The 25276-nt window shown below is 42.0% G+C and overlaps 1 protein-coding gene across 1 annotated transcript in view; it reads left to right on the forward strand.

Moving 5' to 3' along the window:
- The window catches only part of RTKN2 (rhotekin 2), a 37889-nt gene extending 28652 nt beyond the window's left edge, over positions 1 to 9237 (forward strand). The window contains exons 10-12 of the mRNA XM_005425547.2: positions 329 to 494; positions 2408 to 2515; positions 4478 to 9237. Coding sequence (XP_005425604.1) covers positions 329 to 494; positions 2408 to 2515; positions 4478 to 5031 — 828 coding nt within the window. The 3' untranslated portion in view covers positions 5032 to 9237. The remainder of the gene's footprint in view (positions 1 to 328; positions 495 to 2407; positions 2516 to 4477) is intronic.
- Positions 9238 to 25276: the final 16039 nt, after the last annotated feature.

Here is a 25276-nt window from a genome sequence, read left to right on the forward strand (position 1 = left end):
ACTAAACTGCTGTGGAGAAGAGTGAGCAGTATGAGATGAGCTGGTGAAGGTAGAGAGAGGGGGAACACAGAATTACAGTACATTCTGTAATTCAGACTGAACTGTGATAATTGTGCTTTATTCCCTTATTTTTCATGTTTTATGCCATTTTAACAGTTTTATGATAAAATAATTTTATAATCAGTTCCTGGCGCTGGCTCTTCTTTTTCAATTGGGTATTAATCTGAAGTAGACAAAAAGGCAAATTCTACCTTCCTTACACTGTCATTGGCCCTAAGTTGATGGCAGTGTGAAGCAATAAGTCATTAGCACAGTTTGTTGTTCCTAGGAAACCAGGATTCGAGCTGTGGATAAGGACTCCAAGAGAAGAGCCAATAACTTCTCTGTTATCAACCCCGTGTCTGGAGAGGGTGTGACGCAACGTTTTGCTACTGACAGTAGGGATGAACTTCATCAGTGGATGGAGGCTTTCTGGCAGCACTTTTATGATCTGAGTAAGTAAGCAGGCAGTGCTGGCAGTGTGCCCTCCGAATGGGGCATTATGTAACATCAAAGGGATCTTTGAGCAATTCGAATTGCAATTGCCTCACAAGCCTTTGTTTGCAGGAATGAAAAGAAATATGTTCTCTGGGATAATACTGGGTGGTGGTCTAAGTCGTTGCAAGGCAAATATTTGACTAAACCAAAGTCCATGTGTTCTTGCAGGAAATCAGAGGCAGAGTAAGTCCATCAATCTCAAAAAACCTTGTTCTCTTAGCAGTGTTCTTGATAATGTTTTTAAAGACTGATAAATTCTCACCATCTCTTCCTCTTCCCACTGTAGTGGGAGGAGTCCACCTCTGCCTGGGCATCCAACCAGTGGTGTGCTAGTTTGGTGAGATCCTGCAAGCGCAAAACCTTAGTATGGAAGCCTTAGTGATAAGCAGTGAGGATGCTGGAATCGTGTGGGGCCTTGGCTAGGATGTGGATTCAGCCAGCTCTTGGAAGCACTCACAAGTAAACTTGCGGTTTCCTTGCTCAGCAGTGTTATGGATGAATTAAATTACTACTTGTTATAACAGGGATTGCTTAATTCTGTGTAGTTCAAAGGTTTTGGTAGCCCTCATCACATGGGAGTATGCTCACCCAGCCACAGTCCATCCAGCTGGGCAAATACACACTGCTTACCTGGACCTGGTAAAAGCTGCACCTCAGCCTTTGTAACAGGTGTTAAAGGGTTACCCTGATCCTTTGGCAAACCTCTGGAACAACCCTGATCTTACATGGCAGAGGAACTCATTTATTGGTGTGAAATATTGTTGAAGTTGTGTATTGCGCTCCTTGTTTATCACCAAATCTTTATTATAAAAACTACATAGATTCATTTGCCTGTGTCTTTTTTCTCTGCTTTCTGCTTGACTCGCAGATTTACTGAGAGTAGAGACTGTCAGATTTTATGCTGCCATTGACAAAGTAGAGTTGCTTCCTGATAGGCATTTTTATCAGGTCAGAAAACAAAACCAGGTCAATTAATGAAATATCAGTCTTTAGTCAGAGACAACACCAATCAAATAATTGAATTGAGGTTGTAGAAACTCAGAGTCATAGTTGTATTTCCAGTCATTTCTAACTTTGATTTACAGTAAGAAAAAGCACTATCAATTAAAGAAGCACACCAGGCAAAAACTAGGGCATCCTCTTTAAATTATCTGTAGAGTAGGGTAAAATATCTACTTCTTATTCATTATAGATAGAATACTACCCACAGATTTTTTGAGACATTTTCTTTGGATTCAGAAAAAAAATGGGTCACTTGGCATTTAAATGCCTTTTTTCTTCCCTGGTTCTAAAATTCTCTTAAAATTAATGTGCTCAGAAAACTTGGAATGATTGGTATGAACAAAGTAATTTTACTGTGTCTTGTTTTCCTTAAGGTCAAAATCTATTAATAGAAAAAGAGGTTTCCTTGTCTGCTAAAGGATAAAAGGCATGATATCCTCTATTAAAAACAGAATGTTCCTTTGCCATGACATTGTAACATTGCTGTATAACATCTGGCTTGCAGGATATTGGAGGCTGTTCCTGATAACTTGATGAAGCTTCCCAAACCTTAAATTTTTTTCTTTTTTTCCCCCTTGGATTTATACTGTTTGGGGATTTGAAGGCAAATTATGATCTTTAGCCATCATAGTGTAATAGTAATGCTGGGATGCATAAATTCCAGCTAGGATCTTATGACCTTTGTGCTAAGAGAATGAATACAGAGGTGAAAATATAAATGCATCCTGAGCATTCCTGTTAAACAAAAGTAAATTCTCACTGTTTAGTATTACTTTGGAGATAGTTTCCTGACACAACCTAATAACTTCCATTTTTTTTCCAGGCTGATGTGTTTAAGTTCCAGTCATTGTTCTCTTTTCTCTCTCAGGCCAGTGGAAGCATTGTTGTGAGGAACTTATGAAAATTGAGATTATGTCACCACGGAAACCACCTTTGTTCTTGACAAAGGAAGCGACCTCCGTCTACCATGATATGAGTAAGTGGGATTTGCCTTTTCAAGTTGCAGAGTAACAGAAACAACATTGTCTGAATTCAGATGGCTTCTGGTGTTGGTGGTGAAATACTGAGTTTTTCAAGGACAATTCAGACAATGAAAGAGCAACATAACTGCATACCAAGGAGTTAGTATTAAATCTGAATTTGTAATAGTGCAAATAATGAATACATTTTTATACCTTGAGCTAAAAAATCTGCAGTCTACCCTGAACACACTCAAAACAGCTGTCACTAGAAATAAACACTCATGGTAGGAGTAGTATACAGCTCAGGGAATGTAAAGGTAAAATAGTCCAGCTTGCAAACCAATTGCATGAAATTAATCTGCCATTCTTACAGCTATTTGAAGGCTTACCTGGCGTAACTTACCTAATTTTTTGGTCTTTGGTAATGATGTTGAAAAATATGCTTGGAAAATCTAGCTAGAGCATATCTGGGACTTGTATTTTTGCAGAGAAAAATGGTATGCAGCAGGATTTTTTTAATAGTTTTGTTACAGAAATAATATTTACAGACTAGAAAAAGTAGGTCACTTTGTTTTACTGGATCCCATGCAGTATTGACTGAGAAACACTGTACAACTCTAAATGCCTGACTGCTTGCTGCTTGGGATGGAGCTGTGATGATGCTCAAAATGCCATGTGGGTCACTGAGTTACCATGCATCAGAGCACTGAACAGTCAGGTTTTATCTAAGCTGTGAATGCAGAGCAGAAATGCAGTAAATGAACCACACAGAAGCTTTACAAAGGTAACATGGTAGCATAATTCCACTGATACACATGTACTTCAGTGAGGAGCAGAACACAAACTCCATTTCACTCTTAATACACCATTTTTTCCTGGGTTATATATGGTATTTGTAGCATCCTGTACCCAGCACTGGTGAGGCACCTCAAATCCTGTGCTCAGTTTTGGGCCCCTCACTACAAGAAAGACACTGAGGGGCTGGAGTGTGTCCAGAGAAGGGCAGTGGAGCTGGGAAAGGCTCTGGAGCACACAGGAGATGAGGAGTGCCTGAGGGAGCTGGGGGTGTTCAGCCTGAAGAAAAGGAGGCTCGAGGGGACCTTATGGCTCTCTACAAGTACGTGGAAGGAGATTGTAGCCAGGGGGGATTCAGTCCCTTTTCTCAAGTAAGGAGTAATAGGACAAGAGGAAACAACCTCCAGTTGCCCCAGGGGAGGTTTAGATTGGATATTAGGAAGAATTTCTTCACAGAAGGGGTTATCAAGCAGAGGCACAGGCTGCAGTGGTGGGGACACCATTTTGGAGGTATTTGAAAGGCAGGTGCAGATGTGGTGCTTAGGGACATGGGTTGGTGGTGGACTTGGCAGGGTTCACAGTTGGACTTGGTGACCTTTAAAGGCCTTTTCCAACCTACACTGCTCTGTGATTCTATTGAAAATCAGGTACTGCTGCTGTTTGAGGCTGGCACTACTGCAGTACACATGGAAAACTCAGTAAGAAGAATAAGAAATGGAGCAAGGCAGTCCTGAGGCACATAGAGAAAAATGATATATGCCAAGATGTCCCGCTTTCTACAGGCTGGCAGCACAGGACTATTTAGTTAGACTTTCATGGGCCTCCTGTGAAACAAAATTTTCAAAGCACTATACAACAAAATGTATTTAATAACTAATACATACAGGTTTCCATATAGTACCTTATTTTTTCTTTTACTTGGAAAGAAATATCAGTGCCTACCCTGCTGCCTCAATGCCAGCTGTCACAAAAATAATTCCCTCCTGTCACCTCAGTTTTCTCTTGGACAGCATATGTAACTATTTTCCATTTCATCCATTAATACTCTTAGTAGTTCAGACTTGATGAGACAGTTAATACAATGATAGCTTTGTATTTGGAGTAGTAATAAGAAAATAGATAGAAGTAAAATCAGTGGTGGTGTTTTAATCTGGGTTAATTGCTGTCCCTTAAAATTACAGGCATTGATTCTCCAGTGAAACCTGAGGGCTTAGCTGATATCATACATAGGAAAATTGAAGAGAGCGATGGTGAGTTCCTTCTTGGCCAGCAGAAAGAGCCTGCATCTGCCCTGTGGGCATCACTCTTTGATGGATCTCATGAGATGACTGTTCAGAAAAACACGCATCTGGACCCAAAAAGAGATACTACCAGTCCTAATGACAGCAGAGGAAAGAAAAGAAGAGCTCCACCTCCACCCTCTGATAAGTCACCCTACAGTGCAGAAGCCCAGGTGAACACAGAGCAGTTGGGCAAGGAAAACTGGAGGAAGCCTGACCACACACCTGCCTGTAGTGCTTCCTTTGAGTCAGTGTTAGCTACAAAAATGCAGCAGCTGCAAACCCCCATTGCTCCTCCTCGCAAAATTGGTCTTTGTGGGAAAAGTGATTTAGCTGGCCTGGGGAATCCCATTTCTCTGCTGAGCAAGACCGAGTCTGAAACCAAAGCAGTCCCAACCCCTAGACATAAAGGCATCGCAGAAATACTAGACCCCAGGTCCTGGTTGCATCCATAGGCATCATATTTAGCTTAGAGGAGTCTTTGGAATTTAAAGTTTCTCAGCCTTCTCCTAATACCCTAATAGATTTTAGCATTTAGCTCAAGTGTTTCCTGTGAGCCAGGGCATTACTGCTAGCTGCAGTCTCAGCTGTATTCATTAGTGCTGTATCTAAATAATTGCACTAGAATGGGGGGGGGGGGTTGTTTCTCTGTCTGGAGTAACAGTGCTATTTCTGAAAACAATAGTTCAGTACTTTCCTCTTGAAAAAACCACAGTGTTCAGGGTAACCTCAGCTGTCCCCACAGCAGGGATGTTACCAGTGCTTTCTACCAGTCCCTCAGCTTAGCCCATCCACAACTCCTCAGACTACTCAAGTGGGAATTCGCACATATTCAGCACAGATCTTGCAAAGCTGATTTTCTTGGGCTCCATGCTTGCTGCATCCTCTCCATCCCTTGCTGTTTAGGAAACGCTGCCTATATGGTAATCAAGTATGAAAAGCTTTTGTGCTGTTCTGAATGGCTCTGTAACTCCATACAAATTTCTGAGGCAGTTCTCTCAATTTAGTGTGGAATTTCCCAAGTTCCTGCTGGTTCATGTGCAATTGGAATGGACCAGAATTATCTGTCTTTGAGCAAGAATGTGATCCATCACTGCTGTTTTATTTTGGGCTAAGACAAGCGTTTAAAAGCAGTTGCTTGGGTATGTGCACGTGCTCATCTTACGTTTGTTTTTCCTGACAAAAGTGGGTCTGTAACACAGCTCCTCCTTTGTGGAGCCTCTCAGCTGTTCCTGCTAGGGAGCTGGTTTGTAAACAGGCAGTGCTACTGGTAAGCAAACAGGGCTTTTCACCATTTGTTCCTTCTGCAATAGCAGAGAATAAGCACTTCAGGTGAAGACACTGAACTTTGAGATTCTTTCATCAGACTGTTCACCAGTTCTATAAGAACTATGGGTTGTTAGGGTTCCTGTGGCACCTGCAAAACATCTACTGCATAAGAAAAAGCTGTGATCTCTTGGATCCACAGCTTAAATACCCAGCCATTTCCTTGATGCATTTGTCTCAGATGCTGGAACTTATCCAAGGGCGAAGGTCTGCTTGCAGTTCTCCCTCTGGAGACTTGGTGCTCAGACCTGTTTTGAGAGGGTTGTATCAGCAACTGTATACACACAGTTCATTATTTATTTATTTTATTTCCCAAAATGTGGATGGCTGTGGGAGCTTTACCATTTCTCCATAAGATACTGTGGGTATGGTTGGTTGGTGGTTTTATTTTATTTAATTTTTTGTCTTCAGCTAAGTTCTTGGCTCCACAGTTGTTGAAGGTATCTGCTGAATTCCCTCAGTAGTTCATTTGGGATGGGGTTGAGAGGCAGGTTTCATTTACAAATCCTTTTGCAGGATTAGAGCCCTTTGTTCTAGAATGTCCTTGTTCATTCTTCATTTAATCACGTTCCATTTTCCCTCTGAAACAACCATAATCATTCTTACAATAAATCATGCTGTTACTTAAGTGGATGGTTTGTGAATGGCTTATAAATAGGAACAGAAAAACTGAAGAAAAACTACATGATTATGTAAATCAGACAGTCAACTAAGTGGACTGTACAACTCTGAACAAGAAATGGGAAAAATTGGGAGGGGGGGGAAGAATATTTTCCAAAATGCAGCTGCAGTTTATTTAGCTTTAAATCTAGCCTTAAATGTTTTTGTGCTCAGAACGAAAAAAACACCTTTTCTTGGTAACCCCCTTTAATTTTGTAGCTATATTTTTTAAAAAATCTCATACATATATAAGGATAGAAGGCACCATAATGAGGATTTATTTTTAAATTCAACAGACCATTGAATTTCAACAAGCTGTTTCTCTATTAAAGGCAGTGGCTTTGTTTTGAACTGAACATACGTATTTTAGCAAGGCATTTAATATTAATTTGAAGTCTTCAAGTGATGAGAATTCACTCACACCTCCTGTTGCAATACTTAATTACCCCAGGTACATTTTTCACTTGATTTTCTATTTGCATTTCTAGCTCCACCTTAAGTTATTTTGGTCTTTTTATGCATTTGATTGCTTATATTGATCTCTGTAGTATCAGCTTTTCTAATTGCCTGTGTGTAGTTATAAATCATGATTATGTCCCTTTTAACCTTTTCTCTGATGAGACTGAATTCCTTAACTTTCCTATGGCAGTGGATGTTATCCAAGACTAATTAATCTTCACGTTCTTCTCTGGATTTCTCATGTATCGGAGTATTTGTAAGGGTGACATCTGCATTAGATGCCACATGTCAATAGTGATCCATCAGGACTGTACAGAGCCATAATGTGATCCTCTTGCTCTGATGAATATCTCCCTCTCTCTCTTTCCTCAAAAATTGCATTATCTTTTTTTTGTGTGGAAGCTTTGCCTTGGATGTTGACTGTTATGGGCCAAGTCCTCTTCAGAGTCTTTCTCAAGAATGTGGTACATCATCCTCTTATTATCTTACCTTATATTTTCTTGGAAATACAGATGGTATTTTACCAGCATTAAAATACTGCTCATGAAGTGATCCAGATTGCTCTGTGTAAGTGACCTGTCCTCATTCTTTACTACTCCAGCAGTCTGCAGGTCCTTTGCAAATTTATTGCAAGTGATTTTTACAGTTTATTCCAGATCATTGATTTTTAAAATTGAATGCAAGGTAAGGTTTGTAGAGAGAGGTGATAAGCTTTTATTACATCAGTGACATGTGTAGGGGGTGGGGAAAAGCAAACAGGCAGGCCACTGAATTTCTGTCCCTTTTATCCCAGAGCTTTTAAAACTTTCAGTAAGATGGCAAACAGCTATATTTCTTGCTGAATCCCTGTATCTTGAAATTATTATTATGGTATTTTAAAGAAAATTACATGTTCATCGTGTTTTCAGAAAGTTACTCAGAGTTCTTGTGGGTAACACCTCAGTGCAGGTGTCTTTGCAAGCCAAGCTTAATATATCTAAGAGTAAAACGCATCCTGTTGTTCAAGACCTATTCTCCATGAAGCTGTGTTGATATTTTATATCTATCCTTAAATTAGACTCATGTGGGCCAGTTCATGATATTGCAGTGACCACCACTAAGCAAACAAAGCCATTCATTATTCTGTTCATCTGCTTCTGAACTACATAATCCCTGTTATGAAGAAAGAGTTAATTCAGGTTTTAGTATTTATTGTTACTTTGCCTTTCTTTCCTCTGCCCTGTTCTGTATTGCCATTAATGCCTTTGCATCTTCTATGAAGCAAGTTGGTTTAACCAATAAAACCTGCAGGCTCCCAGGAATCACAGAATGTAATGTTTCACCATCTTGGCAGCTGTATTCAATGAGGATGCTTTAATTGCATGACTCAAAATATCAGGGATCAGAACCCAAAAGTAATTTGGCAGCTCCCTGCTGGGATGAGGCTTGGAGGACCTGTGGCTGCTCCGAGCCCTTTCCCTGTGTTCCCATTCCCCTGTGTTCACATTTGTGTAAGCAAGTTGGAATGCTGTCATCTGGCTGGGAAGTCCATTGAGAAACACTTCTCCCAGCGTGAATGGCTCCAATGATCCAGTGTAGCACAGGAAGGACGTTGGTGGCACCTGCTGGACCACACGTGGGATTAGAGACTTCTCTGAGGAACGTGTCAGGCCTGCTCTGGAAACTGTACCTGCTTGTTCTCTGCTGGGATTAATTAATGCTGCTTAAAACCAGAATTGAGTGATTGGATGCAGGAGACAGAAGTCAGCCTGAACTCTTCTTTTAGGAAGTACAACTTGAAATTAATTGCTAATTCAAACTTGAATATAAATTTCACAGAACATGAACTTCTGAAATATTGACTGAACAAAGCCTTAACTTATTAACTTTTTCTATTTACCTAATGTCTTCAGCTGTTCACTTGGTTTTGGAATGGTAGGCGGTACTTCCTGAAGGCATTACCTTCAAATGCTTACATTTTTACTAGTACTGTGGGGTTTTTTTCCTGTGGTAATAATACTAATAGTTATTTTATGGTGGCTTGTACGTATTTGAAAATACTGTCATAGTATTCAGAGTTGATTTCTAATTAATGCAAACTACCTTAATAGAAAAATGGAAATTTGGACACTAATGTATTGTGAAATGATAGAACAGAAATCTTCTTATTTTGCTGCTAGCATATCGTATTTCTGTTAAAATATGCAAGTGAAATTAAAAATGTTTCTAGAATAAAACGTTTTTGGTGTAATTTCTTTCAATCTGGAACTACATTAAGCTTTACTCCAGTGTATAAGCCACGGGTGATGGCTGCTGTAAAATGAGAGAGCTCAGGGGTGGCTCCTTTTCCCTTGGGCCTGCCATGAATGTACCCCTGTAGGCTCATACTGACAACAGCAAATAGTATCAGCCTCAGTTTTCTGACCTGGAGGAAGGGAGGAAAGGCATTTAACTGGCTTGCAGTTAAATCAACGCTCCCTGCCATGCACAGAATCCAACAGATAGCACCCTGAGTGAGTAGGTAAAGTCAGAAATGTTATGAGATGCACCTCTTTTCCACAAGTGTGCCAAAACAAAACACCCTGTTTTAGGTTTCATCTTACTTCTCTCACAGCCATGGAGGAAAAGATGCCATGGCTCAGATTTACATCTTGCTCTCTGCTTTGTAAGGTGGCTTCATAAATAAGCCACTGACATCCATTGATTAATTAATTAATCCATCCATTAATTGTTTTCCTTTCACAGGCACCCTTGTGCTGAATGGGACCTCTTACCCATCTCACCAGCTAGAGCTCAGTGTGACACTGCTAATTTAGAGCTAACTGAGCTGCTCAAGTAGTGTTCTTTTGACCCAGTTATAAAATTACTGTAATAAATGCAAAAGGAATTGCTAGACATTTTAATTTTGGAATAAGAGTCCATGAAAAAAACAAAGTGGGATTGACAATTGCAAGGCAGGACAGTGCAGCTGAGTGATCTAATGAAAATTGTGCTGCAGCTAAAGCTGCTGCAGTTTGCTTTAAGGAATCATGGGACTATAAGATATTATACTCTCTTCATATAACCATTAGCAAATGGTTAAACTGTAATTGTTCCATATATATATTATATACTCACAAAAAAAAACAGTTTGTGAGACATCAAAATAAATTGCTTTTTATGAGGAAAGAACAATCTTTCAAGATGTTTATATCAAGATAGCTTTCTAAATGTTTTTTTATGTACCTCTGCAAAGGAAGAAAATTTATAATAACTATTGAAGTGTCTTTTATTCTGTTACGGTATTTCTTCACATTTCTATAAACTTCTTGCAAAATAGCTACAAAAAGACATTATTTATAATATATGTTGTTTCACCTGAAGGGGTTTTTCCAGCTCTTGTCCAGTGTTTGGTAGTGATACAGGAATGCTTGCAGAAGAAAGTCATTTCATACACAGCCTCTTCCCAGCCCTTAGTAATTACAGGCTTTTTAATATGCAGACGTGGGAAGCCTTTTAGTCTGTCAAAGTTTCACTTTATGTCTCTGTCTGGACATGAATTCAGAGTGGCAGTTAAAAGTAAAAAATTGTATTCTTTAATTTACTTAAATTTTGGCATCACTGCTGTCTTGTAGCACTTGCACCTTGATGATATGCCACAAGAGTTTTCTTTCCAAGCTTTAAAATTTGTGTATTTTCTTTTGCTAAGAAGGAAAGGGTCAGCGAGTGTTCATCACATTCCTTTTTCCGTCACTGACTAGAAAAGTGGTTCCAAATACAAATATCATTGATTAAGTTTTATCACCCTAAAGGAAAATGGTCCCACTCTTTTCCATCTTTGTTTGGATTATATTTTCCATTTTCTAATTAGTGTCTATTTCAAAATCCCACATGTATTTTGATGATATCTTTCTTGAGCTGGGTGCCCAGAGCTGAACACGCACTACTCGCTCAGGGGCACTCTTGATTTGCAAGAACAGAATATGTTCATTAATATTGCCTCCGTTTTAGCTACCCCTTGTGCATTAGCAAAAACCAAATCAAAATATTTCCATCGCTCTGTGGCCAGAATGGTGTGTGCCTAAATAAAGATGTAACTTAGGCAAGGGAAGATCTTAGTGCTGTTATAGTGAGCTTAACATCACAAATTTCTCAATAGCAGGAAAAATTGTTATAACTGTGTGGCTGGCACGAGTGAGCTGCTTTGTCCTCACAGCATTTTTTTTTCAGATGGCAGCAGCTGCTTTATGTTCTTTGGTTTTGAGCGGTCATTACTCCTCAGTCCAATGTCTGTACAAAAGGGTTGAGAGCTTTTGAAATAAACTGAGAGCAATTTAAGTGACCTTCCCATGATGTGGATGGATCAGCTGGAGTCAGCTGCCAAAGCACTGACTTGACAGATTCTTAGCCTGTATATTTGGCTGGTTAGAAAACAGAAGGCCTGTGGCAGCTTTGCCTTTCTTCTGAATCCAGACCTAGGGACTGGATGTAGAGGATGAGAATACTCTTCTCATTGCTGTAGCTTTATCACACAGCATGGGACACCTGACGTGGGGCAGATCAGCTCTTCAAGCATGGAAAAAATTTTGCTCAAAATTAGTATGAGGCTCAAATTTTACTAACTAAATGGAAAGCCTTTTATTAAGGACAGATCCTAATTATGGTATTCAACACATGGCTTCAGGTCAAACTGAATTTAATACACCATGCATTTTATATATCAGGATTTTTCTATTATTTTAATAAGAGTTCATTTGTGTGTCTAATAATACATCACATTTTACTCATGACCTCATTAGGAAGATTCTTAAACATTTGCTTGATCATTATCCTAAAGAAGGATAAAGGTCTGCTGTCTTGGGAACACCTCAGGTTTAACCCAGCTCATGCAATAGGCACTTGAGCCTACAGCCTGATGTACACTTTTCCGTTCATTCATTTACAATAATTGTATAATTCCTTGGCAAGTAAAGTTAGTGATTTCTAAGCATTAATATGTAACCTGCTATTTACATTTTTTGTAATTATAAACCAGAACACATGAGTCTTCAGCTACTCTACAGCTTACTAGAATGATTAATACAAGCTTCAGCAACAACTTGTTTACTTGCTTCTTTCTACATTTCCTTTGGCAGGGCAAATTCTGTCAACCATATCTAAAAAAAAAAAAAAAAAAGGAAAAAAACAGAAAAGGGAAAAGGAAAAAAAGAGCCAATTATTTAGTTAGGCTCTACCTGTCTCATGTTTAAGCATTAAAGAGAGCCAAGGGATTGCTGCAAAAACAATTATTTGAATCAGGGTATATAAAAGTGATAAATTCAATTTGGGCTCTTACTAATTTTAAACAAGAGTCAAGGGAGGGGCCACAGTTTCTCTGCCCCTCACTTTTAAACATGATCCATTGTGACAGAAGTTTCCATCACACTTTTTGAGGAATTAGTCCTTAGGGGTGTTTGATTTGGCAAAATAGTGCCATGTTCATGTCTGACTTCAATACCACCATCCTCACAAAACCTCTGAATGTGGGGCATGAACTTGGGGAAAAGAATTCTATTTCTTCCCATTTCTAGAGAGATGATGCTAGCAAACTCTTAGCAACTTTTCATGTAAGAACAAGGTAGTTTTGAAAAGCTGACTGTGTTACTAATTGGATGTGACCAAAAAGCCCAATTGGGATGTTTGCTGAGAAGCTACCTGATATCATTGCCTTTCAGCTTACTGGGCAACTTTTTCAGCTTTTTATAGTGACATAATATTCAGCGAAAATATTATTTAGTCCTTGTACTTCACTTTTGAAGCCCTTTACTATAGAGAATTTTGAATCTTTAAAGTCTCCTTCCCTTTCCAGTGTCACTGTAGGAATTAGTCTTATCTGGTGGAAACATATTTCATCTCAGCTGACTTGCAAAGCACACAAGGTTACAGCAGTTGAGAGAAGGAAGCATGGCTTGGGATTGGCCAGTGTGTTGCAGGCTGTGACTTGTCCATGGAGCAGAGTTTGGGACTGTCTCATGTGAGATACTCTGGTCCTCCTTGTGCTGATAAAGGAGCAGCAGTCACAAAGGAGCTGGAGAGATCAGAAACCCTTTTCGAGTCCATGCCTTCAGTGCCTTCATCATGCTTTATCAGCAATCCCACTATTTTCTACAGTGCTCTAGTCCCAACAAAGTAACTCAAGATACAAACTGTCCTGATGCCCTCTAGGACATTTGTCAGGGAGTGAATGGCATTTCCCAGCATCAAGGTGCACCAAGACAATTTTTCCCAGCCAGGTCCAGAGCTGAGATCCCCACATGCCTTGTTCAGCTTTTTATCCCACTCCAGTACAATCACAGCAGCTCCCATTGGGAGAAGGTTCTAAGGTGCTTTATAATCATTAAACTTCACAGTACACCTTGGATTAATTATTTGTATGGCAGAAGTTATCCACAGAGGTTACGCATATGAGATATCCATGTGTCAGCTGTTATAGACCTGATTGTGCGCAGGTTTTTTGGCCGATTTTAGCAGCATCCTGCTCCTATAATCAAATTATATGTATAAGTTCTGGTTTTGATAAACTAAACATAAAAGAACAAACAAGCAAATGAGCTTTTCTACAGCCTCCTCCTCCCCTGAGTGCAGTGTTTCAAGGTCCTCATGCAGCACTCCCTGGAGCAGGGCTGCAGCTTACCAAGCCTGAGTCCCTCCTGGCACTCTCATTCATGCATTCTGTCAAACAACATTTTCTTTGATTTTTTATCAAGATCTTCTTGACTGAGATCTTCAAAGCAATTAATTCAGTGCTCCATGATTGCAGCTGCTGAATAATTGTTTGTTAGAGCATTTTCTTTCCCAGGCAAGAGATGTAAAGTAGTTGCTCCCCTCAATAAACAAGTTGTCAAATGTGATTAGTTAATGGACCTGTAATCATGCGATAGCATAAAGGTAAGGATATGGTAAGTGTGATGTGAAAATGCATATTTAAATTAAAGCTATAGGGGAACATTTTCCCATAGGAACTCTTCCTATCAATGCTGAAATAGACAATTTACTATTCACAATGATTAACTGTAGATCATTAATTAAAGAAAACAAGAGATTAGTCATCAAGCATTTCAAATTAAAGATGCATTGATTGTTTGAGTTACTTATAGGTCTGGCCAGGAGCGCGGGTCAGCGCCCAGGTCCCCATGGATGAGCCAGCCTCCCATACAAACTGGCATGCAGAAGTAAAAGCCTGTTAAAATTAAGGTCACATATGTACTAGCCAAAATTAAGCTCCCAGAGCCTGAAATGTGATCCTATGTTCCTATTGACCAGCCCTGTAATTTGCCATAGTGTTTCTGGTCAGACACATTAGGAGGCAGAAATAGAGAACCCAGGCTTGTGGGGAAGAGGGAATGTCATTTTTTGGCAAGTGAATGCTAAATTCCAACCTAAATGCAGTTACAGAGAGAATGTATTATAGCTAAAAAAAATCTAATTAGCTCATTTTTATATCTAAATAATAAATCTATCCTTCTGCCTGCCCTTTAGAAGAAATCTGAGACAAGCCTGCAGTGGAATCTGTGGAAAGCAGAAGCCCTGTGCAAAAGAATCTTGCAAGGCTGGGGGGTTTTCCTTCCACTCTCCCTTGGGAACTGTACATTCAGTGGTATCATTTCCTAAAAGAGTTTTCCTTGACAGAAAAAGCAAATACTTTTCTTTTTGTTTTTGTTAAAAGCTGTATCTGTTACAGAAATTTAATTCCCCATTTGGGAATTATAAGCAGTAATACAATAATAATAGTTGTTGGTTACCACACGCTTATTTTAGACTATTCCAGGCAGCTGCCTTCTGCTTTTTGTGCAATCTCTTAGCATTAGGCTCCAATATAAAATAAATTACTCTGAACTGTCTGCCAAATTTGACTATTCTTTTAAAATCAAGTAGCTGTTACTTACATTATGTAATAGCAACAGGGATAATTTAATTACCAAGTCACGTATGAAAAATAAGACTTCAGCCTGCAACCTTCAGGGAATTAACCACCTAACTACTATTAAAAAGATGATCAGGGTACATAATTCTGGGACAATGGACCTGTGAATGCCAATGCAGCAGTGACGTGCTGCATAGTCAGAGGCTGTGGGGTCATTGCTGCTTGTAGCCCAAACCTGCTGGTATTCTGTTTGCTTTTTGGAGGGCACTGGAGGCAAAGCTTTCATAAGTGTTGAGCATCTCCTCTGATGTATCCCAGGATGAGCTCCCTGCACGCTGCCAGCTCTCACATCCCTGTGGCACATGTACCCTAAGGCAGTAATTCAAGAGGGGGCTGACACACTACTGGCCCCTGGAGCTGTGGACAGAGGGGGCAGGGATCCTTGCCCCAGGGCTGTCTGTTGTCCATATGACTCCTCACAGCCTTGCCCCACCATTTGGGGTGCCCCTTTGCCATAGAGGCTTCTGCAGGACTCCAGTTCCATGCTCCTTCCTCAATGATTTTTACAAGCGGAGCATTTGACCACGACTACAGGCTACAACATATGCGCTAGTAAAGCAGGTTCATAAATAAAATCCCTCCAGGTTCATCTCCTTTGTGGGTTACTTCAGTTACTCCCACTCCTATTCTTCCCCCTGGATGGCTCCCAGTGTTACAGTGGGTTCCTCTTATTCCCTCTGCCTCCCTTCCACACCTCTACTTTTCCTGCTGTAATAACTAAGGACAATGGTTTCTTAAGAGAGTTTCAAGGTACTAGATCTTTTAGAAGTGATCAAAGGTAGTTGGAGGATGAATCATACACACAAAACCATGGTTGGACTGCTCAGCTGAGGATGACATAGATGGCAAATGTCACAAAGCTCATGATAGCATCCCCCAAGCCAGTGAGACACGGGTTAGGACCACGTTACTCCAGATAGCTGCACTGCTGACAAAGAGCATCCAAGCTTTCTTGGAAGGCTACACACTGGATCAAGTGGATGCATCCCTTCTTTGGCTACACATTGCTCGAGAGACATCCTCTTGCTTGTTAGTATGCAGCTGGTGTGGTTCACTAGCTCTGCCAAGCAGAGCTTTTTAATTCTCCCTCGCTGGTGAGAGGAACTTCAGAATAAGAGAATGATTAATGGAGGGAGGAAAAAAAAAGCAAACAAAATTTTAAAAGGGATAATAAAAACCCTAAATGAAAGTGAAACGATCAAGATTTATGAGAATTCTATGAATTCCTCACAGCCGTTCAGAGCAGGATTGCATAAGCCGCAGCATACCTCACTCGGCACATCCTTTAATGAGAATGGCCGTGTTTACGCTTTCATTTACACCGCCTCCATGCCCGCGGGCTCCAGGCGAGGCCTGTTCACACACGTTCGGAGCAAACAGAAAGCCAGGAACCCAGGCCCGTGTAACTCGGGACCAGCTGGAGGGTTTTTGGGTGCGAGAGGTGGGGCCTGCCTGCAGCACAGCTCGGAGGGACCCTGCAGGGCAGCAGCACCGAGCACAGGGACAGCCAGGGAGTGTGGACATGTACCAGGGTACTACAGTGAAATCTGGGTTTTTGCAACTCCAGGAGCACAGCAATCGGATCAATCCAAGTTTTCCAGGGAAGGTTGACCAGCTTGCATTCAGCAGTGCGATATTCAGAACTATAGTGACATAGCCCTGTCAAATCTTTTCCATTCTCTTCCAGCTCTCAGGGAAATCAATTGAATGTCTCTGATCAGGTTTTTCACTGTGGCTGGGGACAGGGGGGGGTCTTCCTATGATCCTGCAGGGGTGAGCACAAGCCAAACTGCACTAAGGATGCCTCCAAGCTGCCTGAAATTGGACATCATTAGAAGACCTTCACAGATCTTTTTCTCTGGAGAGAGTTCAACAGAGGAGAAGTGCCTGGATCAGCTGTGACACATTTGCAATGAATTGTCTCCATGCTAAACACTGGATGTGAATAATATCCCTGCACTCCCCATAAAGTAGTCCCTTCATTGCCAAACTCCCTTTAACACAAGGGGGTTAAACACCAAGTTAACCTGATGGCAAAAGCCAGGAGAATCCAGGTAACTGCAAAGCACAGCTTTTACATGATCACCTTTGTGGACAGCAAAGCTCCCGTTTGACCAGGATGGATCACAGCAGCTCTGCTGCATGATGTGTTGCAGGATAACTGACAGAAGAGTTGGTTATAATTGGATGAGATGGGCTGAGAAGGTACCTGAGCATGAAATGTCTTATCTAGCAGACAGAAATCACACCTGAACTCCTCCAAAGTGCTGAGGTGTGCAGCACAGTCAGTGCAACTTCCCAGAGGTTACAAACCTTTCTGAACAGGTTCAGGAGGCAGATCAAAAGGGTACAGGTCAGTGTGATCTCAGAGAGTGTTTGAGAACGTAATTCAGGGGCTATGGACAGGAGGGGTGGAGGAACATATTGCATTCATACTCCCTTCCAGGTAATAATCATACCATTAACTTGAAATGTTGAAGTATTTATTCTGTCTATTGTATGCATAAGCTTTAACACTGCCAGCCACCTATTAAGGCACACACAGTGGGAGCCCAGACAGCAGGGTTTGTAAAATGTGACACCCAACTTCTGCAGCTGCCCATTGCTTCTAAGTTGGCTGAATCTATGTGACATGTTCCTTCTTTCTTCTCTTCTTCCTTTCTTAATTAGATAAGGAAAATAAATCAAAATGATACAAGTACAACTTTTCCATTTCTTGTATCACCCTCCATCTCAGTTCTACCACTGCCAAAGCAGTCATGAGGGTGGCTGTGTTGATGGAGCAATTCTCACAGGGCTGAGGGCCATTGGTGCTAATTTGCTGGCTGCACCTTCTGTGCTGGTCAAGTGAGGCAGTGTCCACACTCTGCAGCAGGAAGCTGCACAGGGCTGCCCTGTCCAGCTCTGGATGATCTGGCACAGGGTGATAACCACGGCCCTGTGGAGCAACCGGCCTGGACAGAAACAGTGCAGCCACCATGGCATCATGTACTATATTGCAATGTTCCAGCAAATACAGCTTGCTTTCAGGAGGCCTAATTAACACTGGCAGAGTTTTGGTTTTTGTTTTTGGGGTTTTTTTTTTGTTTGTTTGTTTTGTTTGTTTGGTTGGGGTTTTTTTGGTGTTTTTTTTTTTTAAGAAGTTGGTTTTGGAAAAAAGAATGAAAACTAATAACATATCCAAACCTTGCTCCATCAGAGAGAGAAGAACACTGAAGAGTGGTGATGACAGCAGAGTGTAGAGCCCCCATCCAGCCCACCAGATATAGAGGGGCCACTGGATTTCTAGTCCAGGTAACCTGGTTGCTTTGTTTGAAGTATCCAGCATGCAGCTATAATTACTTTGTGCCTGATCCATAGGGAGATGTAGCCTTATTCTAATAGCATACAGCTCTTTTGGCCTTTTCAGTCCACAGCCTTAGAAGGGCTCCTCTGAAAAGCCAAATTTGGACTGAGTAGGGAACTGCTATTCCCTATCATGTGGATTTCAGATCTTTGATCCACAGAATTCTTCTGAAGGGAGGAGGGCCAATAATCAATAGGTGTTATAGACAAGCTATTTAATGGGACTTTCTCCAAACTTGGATAAATCAAGTTTGACTTCCTTTGGGCTCCATTACTCCTGTAGCAAAGTAGCTTAACACTTTAAATGAAGAACAGATGCTTCTTCTGAGCAGAGCTATTGTGCATTAGTGAAGACAGAAGGGGATAAACAAACATGCACTCCAAGTGCAGCCAGAGAAAAATACAGCTGGTGGCTCCACTTTTGGAGTTGTTCTTCCATCTCCATTAGCAGCTGAAAGCAGGATATGCAGAGGAAGATGGAGAGATGGTTGGGATAATGGCTGCTTTCTCAGAGTCCTGCCATGACCTGGGCAGCTGGTGGCATGAGGCATGGTGGATGGAGACTGGTGGGGTCACTCTACTGCTGCACCGGACAGCAGTACTCTAAGGACTGAAACCTGAATACTTTCATGTGACACTCTTAGTTATTAGGAGCAAAATCCCCTTCTCATTGATGAACACCTTAATGAACTGGCACTCCTGTATTCTCATTCTTGCTTTGGAGGCCAACTCCTTTGCTGCAGTTCAGACTCTTGTGCACCATTTGCATGTGTTTTGTACTAATCTGGAGAAGAGGACCATCTGCAACTGCCTTGTAGGAGATCTGGTTTGGTCAGCACGCCTGGGCACGCCTTGTCTTATTGCTTTCAATGCTGTTCATTTGCTTCTCACAGCTGTAAGCCCATTAGGGATGAGGCTCAGCTGCAGCCCCACTCCCAATTACCACAAACTGTGTACCTATAATTCCACTTTATTTTTTTTCTTTTAAATAAATGCTATGTCTACTATTTCTTTACAGGCCTTTGTAGGAGAAATAGTAAACATAGTACAAGTATCTCTTTTGTAGGTTCCACTAACTCTGGAATGCATCTGTGTACTGACCTTGATTCACTCTCTAAACTTATGTATCATTAAAATCTTTATACTTACATTTATAGAATATTGACAATATCAATAGCAACATACAAGAATAAGCCAAAGGCCAAACCCCAGGATATCAACAAAATCAAGAGCTATACAATTCCATCAATAGCTCTACAATTTTAACAATATCAATAATTAGACAGCTATATAACTCCAAGTTATAAACCTTTTACAATTGTTAATAAAATAACAGTGAGATCAGTATAGAATGGTTAAAATGCAAGCACAACCCTCTGTCTGCATAAAAATGTAATTACATTTACAAAACTAGATCTAATGTGGATAATATGCAAAGACAACCAACCAGTAATAAAAACAAGAACAAATTTCAAGACAGAACATTGGCTAAGCTACAAACAAAGCCCAGTAAAATGGGAAATACCACAAAAAGTTGAGCTCAACTCACCTGGTTGGTTGAGGGGCTCTGTCATCTCCAGAGCTGGGCTCCCTCATGCCATTTCCACTTACCCAAACAACAATGATTATCCACACACGGGATATGGACTCACTCCATCCATGCACTGTGTTCTGAATTTCTCCTCTGGGAAACCTGCTGGTACCAGCGCTTGCACTTAAAGACAGCAGGGTCCCCTGAGCAATAGTAAGGGCTCAATTGGCTGGATGACTGCAACTGAACATTGTTCCTTTCCATAGTGTTCCTATTTAGGGAACAGTTCCTTCCTGGTGAGCACCATGGGTGTTTCAATGTCCCCTCCACACATTGTACTCTGAAGTTGTGAATACTTGGATCTTTTAAATATTCCAGTTTACAACAGAATTCACTATAGTTACCCAATGTAGAGTACAGCTTGGTTTATTCAATCAATGTCAGCTCAATATTGTTTCTGTCCATATCTTCTTGTGATGCCATACAGGCCACCAGGCAAACTGGGAGGGGGGCTTGTCCACTGCCCATTAAGACAGGTGATTGTTGGAGAGCCTTTCAAGATATAGAAATTCTGGGAATTTGTATCTATAGTATCAACTTGTTGATATTCTTGCAAGGGGAAGAACAAGAAGCTCTCCACTTTGAATAGCTGGAGGTGTGCTACTTCTCACAGCTTGTCCTTTGCATGTTGGCAGCTCTGTCCAGGTCCCATTTTTGCACATTACAGTAGAAGGCCCAGTCATCTTAATACTTGCTTGTAGTACTGCTTTTAAGTACTTGTCTTAAAATCTTATGACTTTGCCCATGGTAAAACACTACAAAGGGCACAGTTAGTAGTCTTAATGCCTTTTCTTTTCCACAAAGCTTTCCATGTGGATAAACCACTCTGTTTATCACTTGATAAGTCCCCATTATGTCCCCAGCAGCTCACCTGTACCACAGGTGTCAAAATCAATCTGGTCCAGACCAGGCAGCATCTCCCCACTGCTCTCAATGCCATGTTGGGCCCTGTCCCCAGCTGTACCTCACTCTACAGCCCAATCTCAAGTCATGTTGAGGTCACCATGTGTCACAGCATATGTTGTAGTTGAGACAACCATACACAGAGCATCATCATACAATTTCAGAAAGCTTTAACCCATACACATAACACCTTACCACTTCAGAAGGCTTCAGGTGTCTGCTCACACAGAGTAACATCATTCCACTTCAGAAGGCTGCAAGCATCTGCCCTTCTTTTTCTTTAGCCCAAACTTTCATTGCCCTCATGGTTAATGCATTGCACCTGTGTGCCCTCTGCTCCCTTTGGTGATTGGTCAGTGCCCCTGGGCACTCCATGGCTCATTACCTTCAATGCTGTTCACCTGCTTCTCACAGCTGTGGCCCATTGGGGATCAGGCTCAGCTGCAGCCCCACTCCCAACTACCACAAACTGAGTTCTTAATATACAATGGCTCCTATAGGTACACAAAGCCCAAATGCACAGAGAAGCTTCTACAAAATCACCCAGCCCTCACACTTCAGCAAGCCCCCCCCTAACCCTGGCTATGAAAAGGCTATGGCAGCACCATAATCCCCAACCAAGCACCAGAATGGGACTCCAGCTTCAAGCTAGAAGAGCTGCTCAGTTTGCAGCAACACAGCAGGGTGGACACCACTCATGTGTTACTCCAAAGTGCTGATGTTCAATCCTAGGGCATGGCAAGAGCAGGAGCTGGGTAGGCTCTGTTGACAGCTGCCCTACACAGTAACCACCTCTATCCAATCCTCCTCGCCTGCTTTCTGGCAAGCCTGCCAAAACTGTACTGAAAGATCAGGAAAAATAGAGCCAAAATCTTAATTTCTGAATAGTATTGCCACAAGAAACCATCACCAGCTCCTTGTGGAAAACCACTCTGTTGCAAAACTGGCAGTGGTCCTGTTAACCCCGCTGCTCTCATGGCAAATGCTGAGTTCTCAGTACTTCAGAGCATGCACACATGGTCTCTCTCTCCCCTTCTCTGCATATTGATATTTTATATAAATCAGTATTTTCTAGTCCTTAACAACCATTTTTCTCCAGCAGCAATTCAGCTCCCATCTAACCAAAGTGGCTCAAATGGCAAGGGTGGCTGAGGAGGACCCCAACAGGGTGGTGGCAGTGCCCCAATAGCCAAGCCCAGCAGTGGCAGGAAAAGGTAAATACATTGGGCATTGCCATTTTGCAAGCCTGATCACCTACAGATGAGCTGCTTGTGCAGGGCTGGTGTGTTTCTGTGTGTACCTGTGAATGCAATTTGTTCATCAATTACTTACATGTAAATTTTGAAACTAAGAGCAACCAAATACCCTGATAAACAATCCCAGCCACCAGGGACAGAGGAGCAGCAGGCTCAGAGGTAATTATATATTTACATCACATATTTATATAATGAAAGTGTAGACAGTTTATCTATGTAAGTATATAAACCTACAGATCAAAAATATTTATACAAATATAGAAATTATTTTATAATTTTATTTATACTTTTGTATTTATATCTATCTATATAAACATAGATTTAGCACTTCATTATATATCTTTCTAATTATATCTTTTATATTGCCCATAGGCATTATGAAATCCTGCAGGTGGCTGGAGGGGCGAGGCAGGCAGTACCCCCACCCCAGGGAGAGCTGAAGCACAGGATCAACCTCGCAGGCACTGGGAAACCCCCATTGGAAGAACCACTGGATGGTGATGCAGAATAAACCCTCCATGAGGAGCCACCCCCAGCCCCACTGCAGCCACCTGTACCCATTGCTGCCTTTGTTTGCCATAGTCAAACCCTGGTACCTGTCAAACAGAGAGAAAAAAACCCTCTTTCCTAAAAATTCTTTATCTCACTGTTTTGGATAAGCACTGAGAAAAACATCCATTTTATGTCCTCCAAGGAAGTTTTTCAGGTGAAACATTAGCCTAGCTATTTGCAGAAAGCAACCCTCTGTTTTCCATTAATTTTTGGAAGAGAAGATGGGGAGGGGAAGCAGAGATGATGGCAGGGAAAGCAGGGATGACAGCAGAGACGAGGTGGCAGTTGGGCTGGAGCCATTTCTCCTGCATCATTAGAAATCAGAAACATCACAGATTATTTTAGTCTCTTTTTTGTAGGTCACCTTTAATAGAAATGTTAATAAAGCTGTTATCTGTATATCTGAAATATTATATGGTAGCTCTGTAATTCACTGTCTTTATCAGCCTTCTTTAATGTATAATTTAATGCTTGTATAGCTATTTTGTTTGGGTATGACTCTCAGAATTACGACTAAAAAAAAATCTGTATGCTAGTTAACTACTTTTTATGGAAAGCATTTCTTTCATGTTATTTTAAAACCATGGAGCCGGGGGAAGTATTTTATGGACCACGGAATCTCACAGAGTAGTTAATTTCTGTCTGAGCTGGTTTCTTTGCTATTTTAAAGGATGCCATCAAGATCATTGCTATTTCTCTTGGTTGGGAGCCAACTGACTCTTCTGCAGTTGCGACACATCCTTGTGCTGTATTAAAGATGGGGAAAATAGCAAATATGGGAATTGGATGCTGCTGTGTGGAAGGAAGGAAGAAGGCTCTGCCACCCCCGGCCACCCCAGGGCAGCCACTGCTTGAAATCAGGCACCAAACATGCTGCACCTGATGGGTAAAAATTATTTCAGCCTGGGAATATGGGGGAAAAAAGGTGATGGTAACCCATGTGTCCGCTGTCACTATTCCCTCTCCCAGTGTCCTGCCAGCTGGGCACGGGGGCCAGGCAAGCTGGCATGGTCCCGTGAAAGGCACTTTCTTCCTGCAGGCAGCAAATGGGACTTGGCCATGGGCATGCCATGGGCTCAGTGGGGCATATGAGCCTTCACTGTGTGTGCCTTTGCTTGGTGCAAGAACTCTAAAAGCAGTAATTGGGTGGTTAGCTGAGCCCTAGGCGAGCTTGGGCGATGCACTAAATATTCTGCCTTTTGTTTCATAATGAATTATTCTGTGTATCTAGAGCAAAGGGAGTTTTCTTTTTTGGTCTTTTCTCTGCAGTTCGTTCCTAGCCTACTTGTGGGGGTGTGTTGAAATCTTTGCTTTTTGCTTATGAGGTCAAGTACTTTAATCAGGAGCAAAAAAAATTGCGTGCTTTAATCCTAAATTCTCTGAGTGGCTGCCAAATATAATTAGAAACAAATGGCTTTATTCTTCATTTGAGAGCTCCACAGACACTGGCGGGGGGCAGAAGGAAAGAGCTTGCTTGGTTCGCCTGGCTGTTTTTGGGGAGCTTGCAGAAAAAACCACTGCCAAAAAACATGACAGAGACCTGCAGAGGATGGAGGGTTTGGGCAGAGGGGCAGGAGGCAGTGCCAGGGGAGGATGAGGCCCCTGTGTGTGCCTCCTGTGCCAGCAGCTTGGTAATTCCTCCCATTGGTAGTGGACACTGGAGGGGCTGGAGCAGGGTACCAGCCCAGGGGAGCCACATGACCATCACCTGTTCATGTAACCACATAAGCTGATCATGTCAAGGTCCCAGCCGCCCCAATGGGACCTAAGTGGGGAGTAGAAACCCACATGCAGAGCACTCCAGGGGTTTAGCACTCCCTGGGCTTCCCTCCCCAGACTAGCAGCGGCTGAACCCCAACCAGGTGCACATGTAGTATTTAGGTTATAGGAACTGAATTCTGCTCCGAGCAACACCAGCCAGCACCTCTCACTGCAGATATCCACTGCTCCTCTGCTACACCTGGGTTGCCTGGAAATTCAACTTACGTCTATTTAGGTGTATCCGTGAAATATCCACAGAACAACAGAGGTGCAGTAGTTTCATCCTCATGGCGTGGGTCACCACCGTGTCCATTGTGTATCTTTTAGTACTTGGGATGTATGCTGGGAGTGCAGCATGGCTGCCCCTCTTCTTTGCCTTCTGCTCCCCATCCCAGCACTTCCACAGCTTTGCCTGGTCATGGCACCTGCCCAATGGCCCTATAGCTACCACACCTCTGTGGTGGTCCTGAAATAAAATGGCACTGTTGATCACCCCTCTGGCATCTCCCAGCATGAGGGGCATTTGAGTTTGCCCAAGTCCGTGGAGGTTGTGAGACACCTATTTCAATAAACAAACAATTTTGCCATCAAAATGGCTAAAAAGCAGCTCTCACTGACTTGTGCAAGATGGGAAGTTTTGCCGCACTGCCTAGCATACCCCCATGGCACAGCAGTGCCTCACAGCAGCCCCTCATGGAATGGAAGCCCCTCACAGCATGGCATCCCCTCACAGCATGGCAGCCCCTCACAGCATGGCAGCCCCTTGCGGCATGGCAGTTGCTCATGGATCACCTCACAGAATGGCAGCCCCTCACAGAAGTCCCCTCACAGCATGGCGGCCCCCCATGGGATCACCTCATGACGCTGCAGTTCCTAACAGCATGGCAACCCCTCACAGCATGGCGGCCCCTCACAGCATGGCAGCC

The sequence above is a fragment of the Geospiza fortis genome, unplaced genomic scaffold, assembly GCF_000277835.1.
Source record: "Geospiza fortis unplaced genomic scaffold, GeoFor_1.0 scaffold92, whole genome shotgun sequence".
NCBI classification, from domain to species: domain Eukaryota; kingdom Metazoa; phylum Chordata; class Aves; order Passeriformes; family Thraupidae; genus Geospiza; species Geospiza fortis.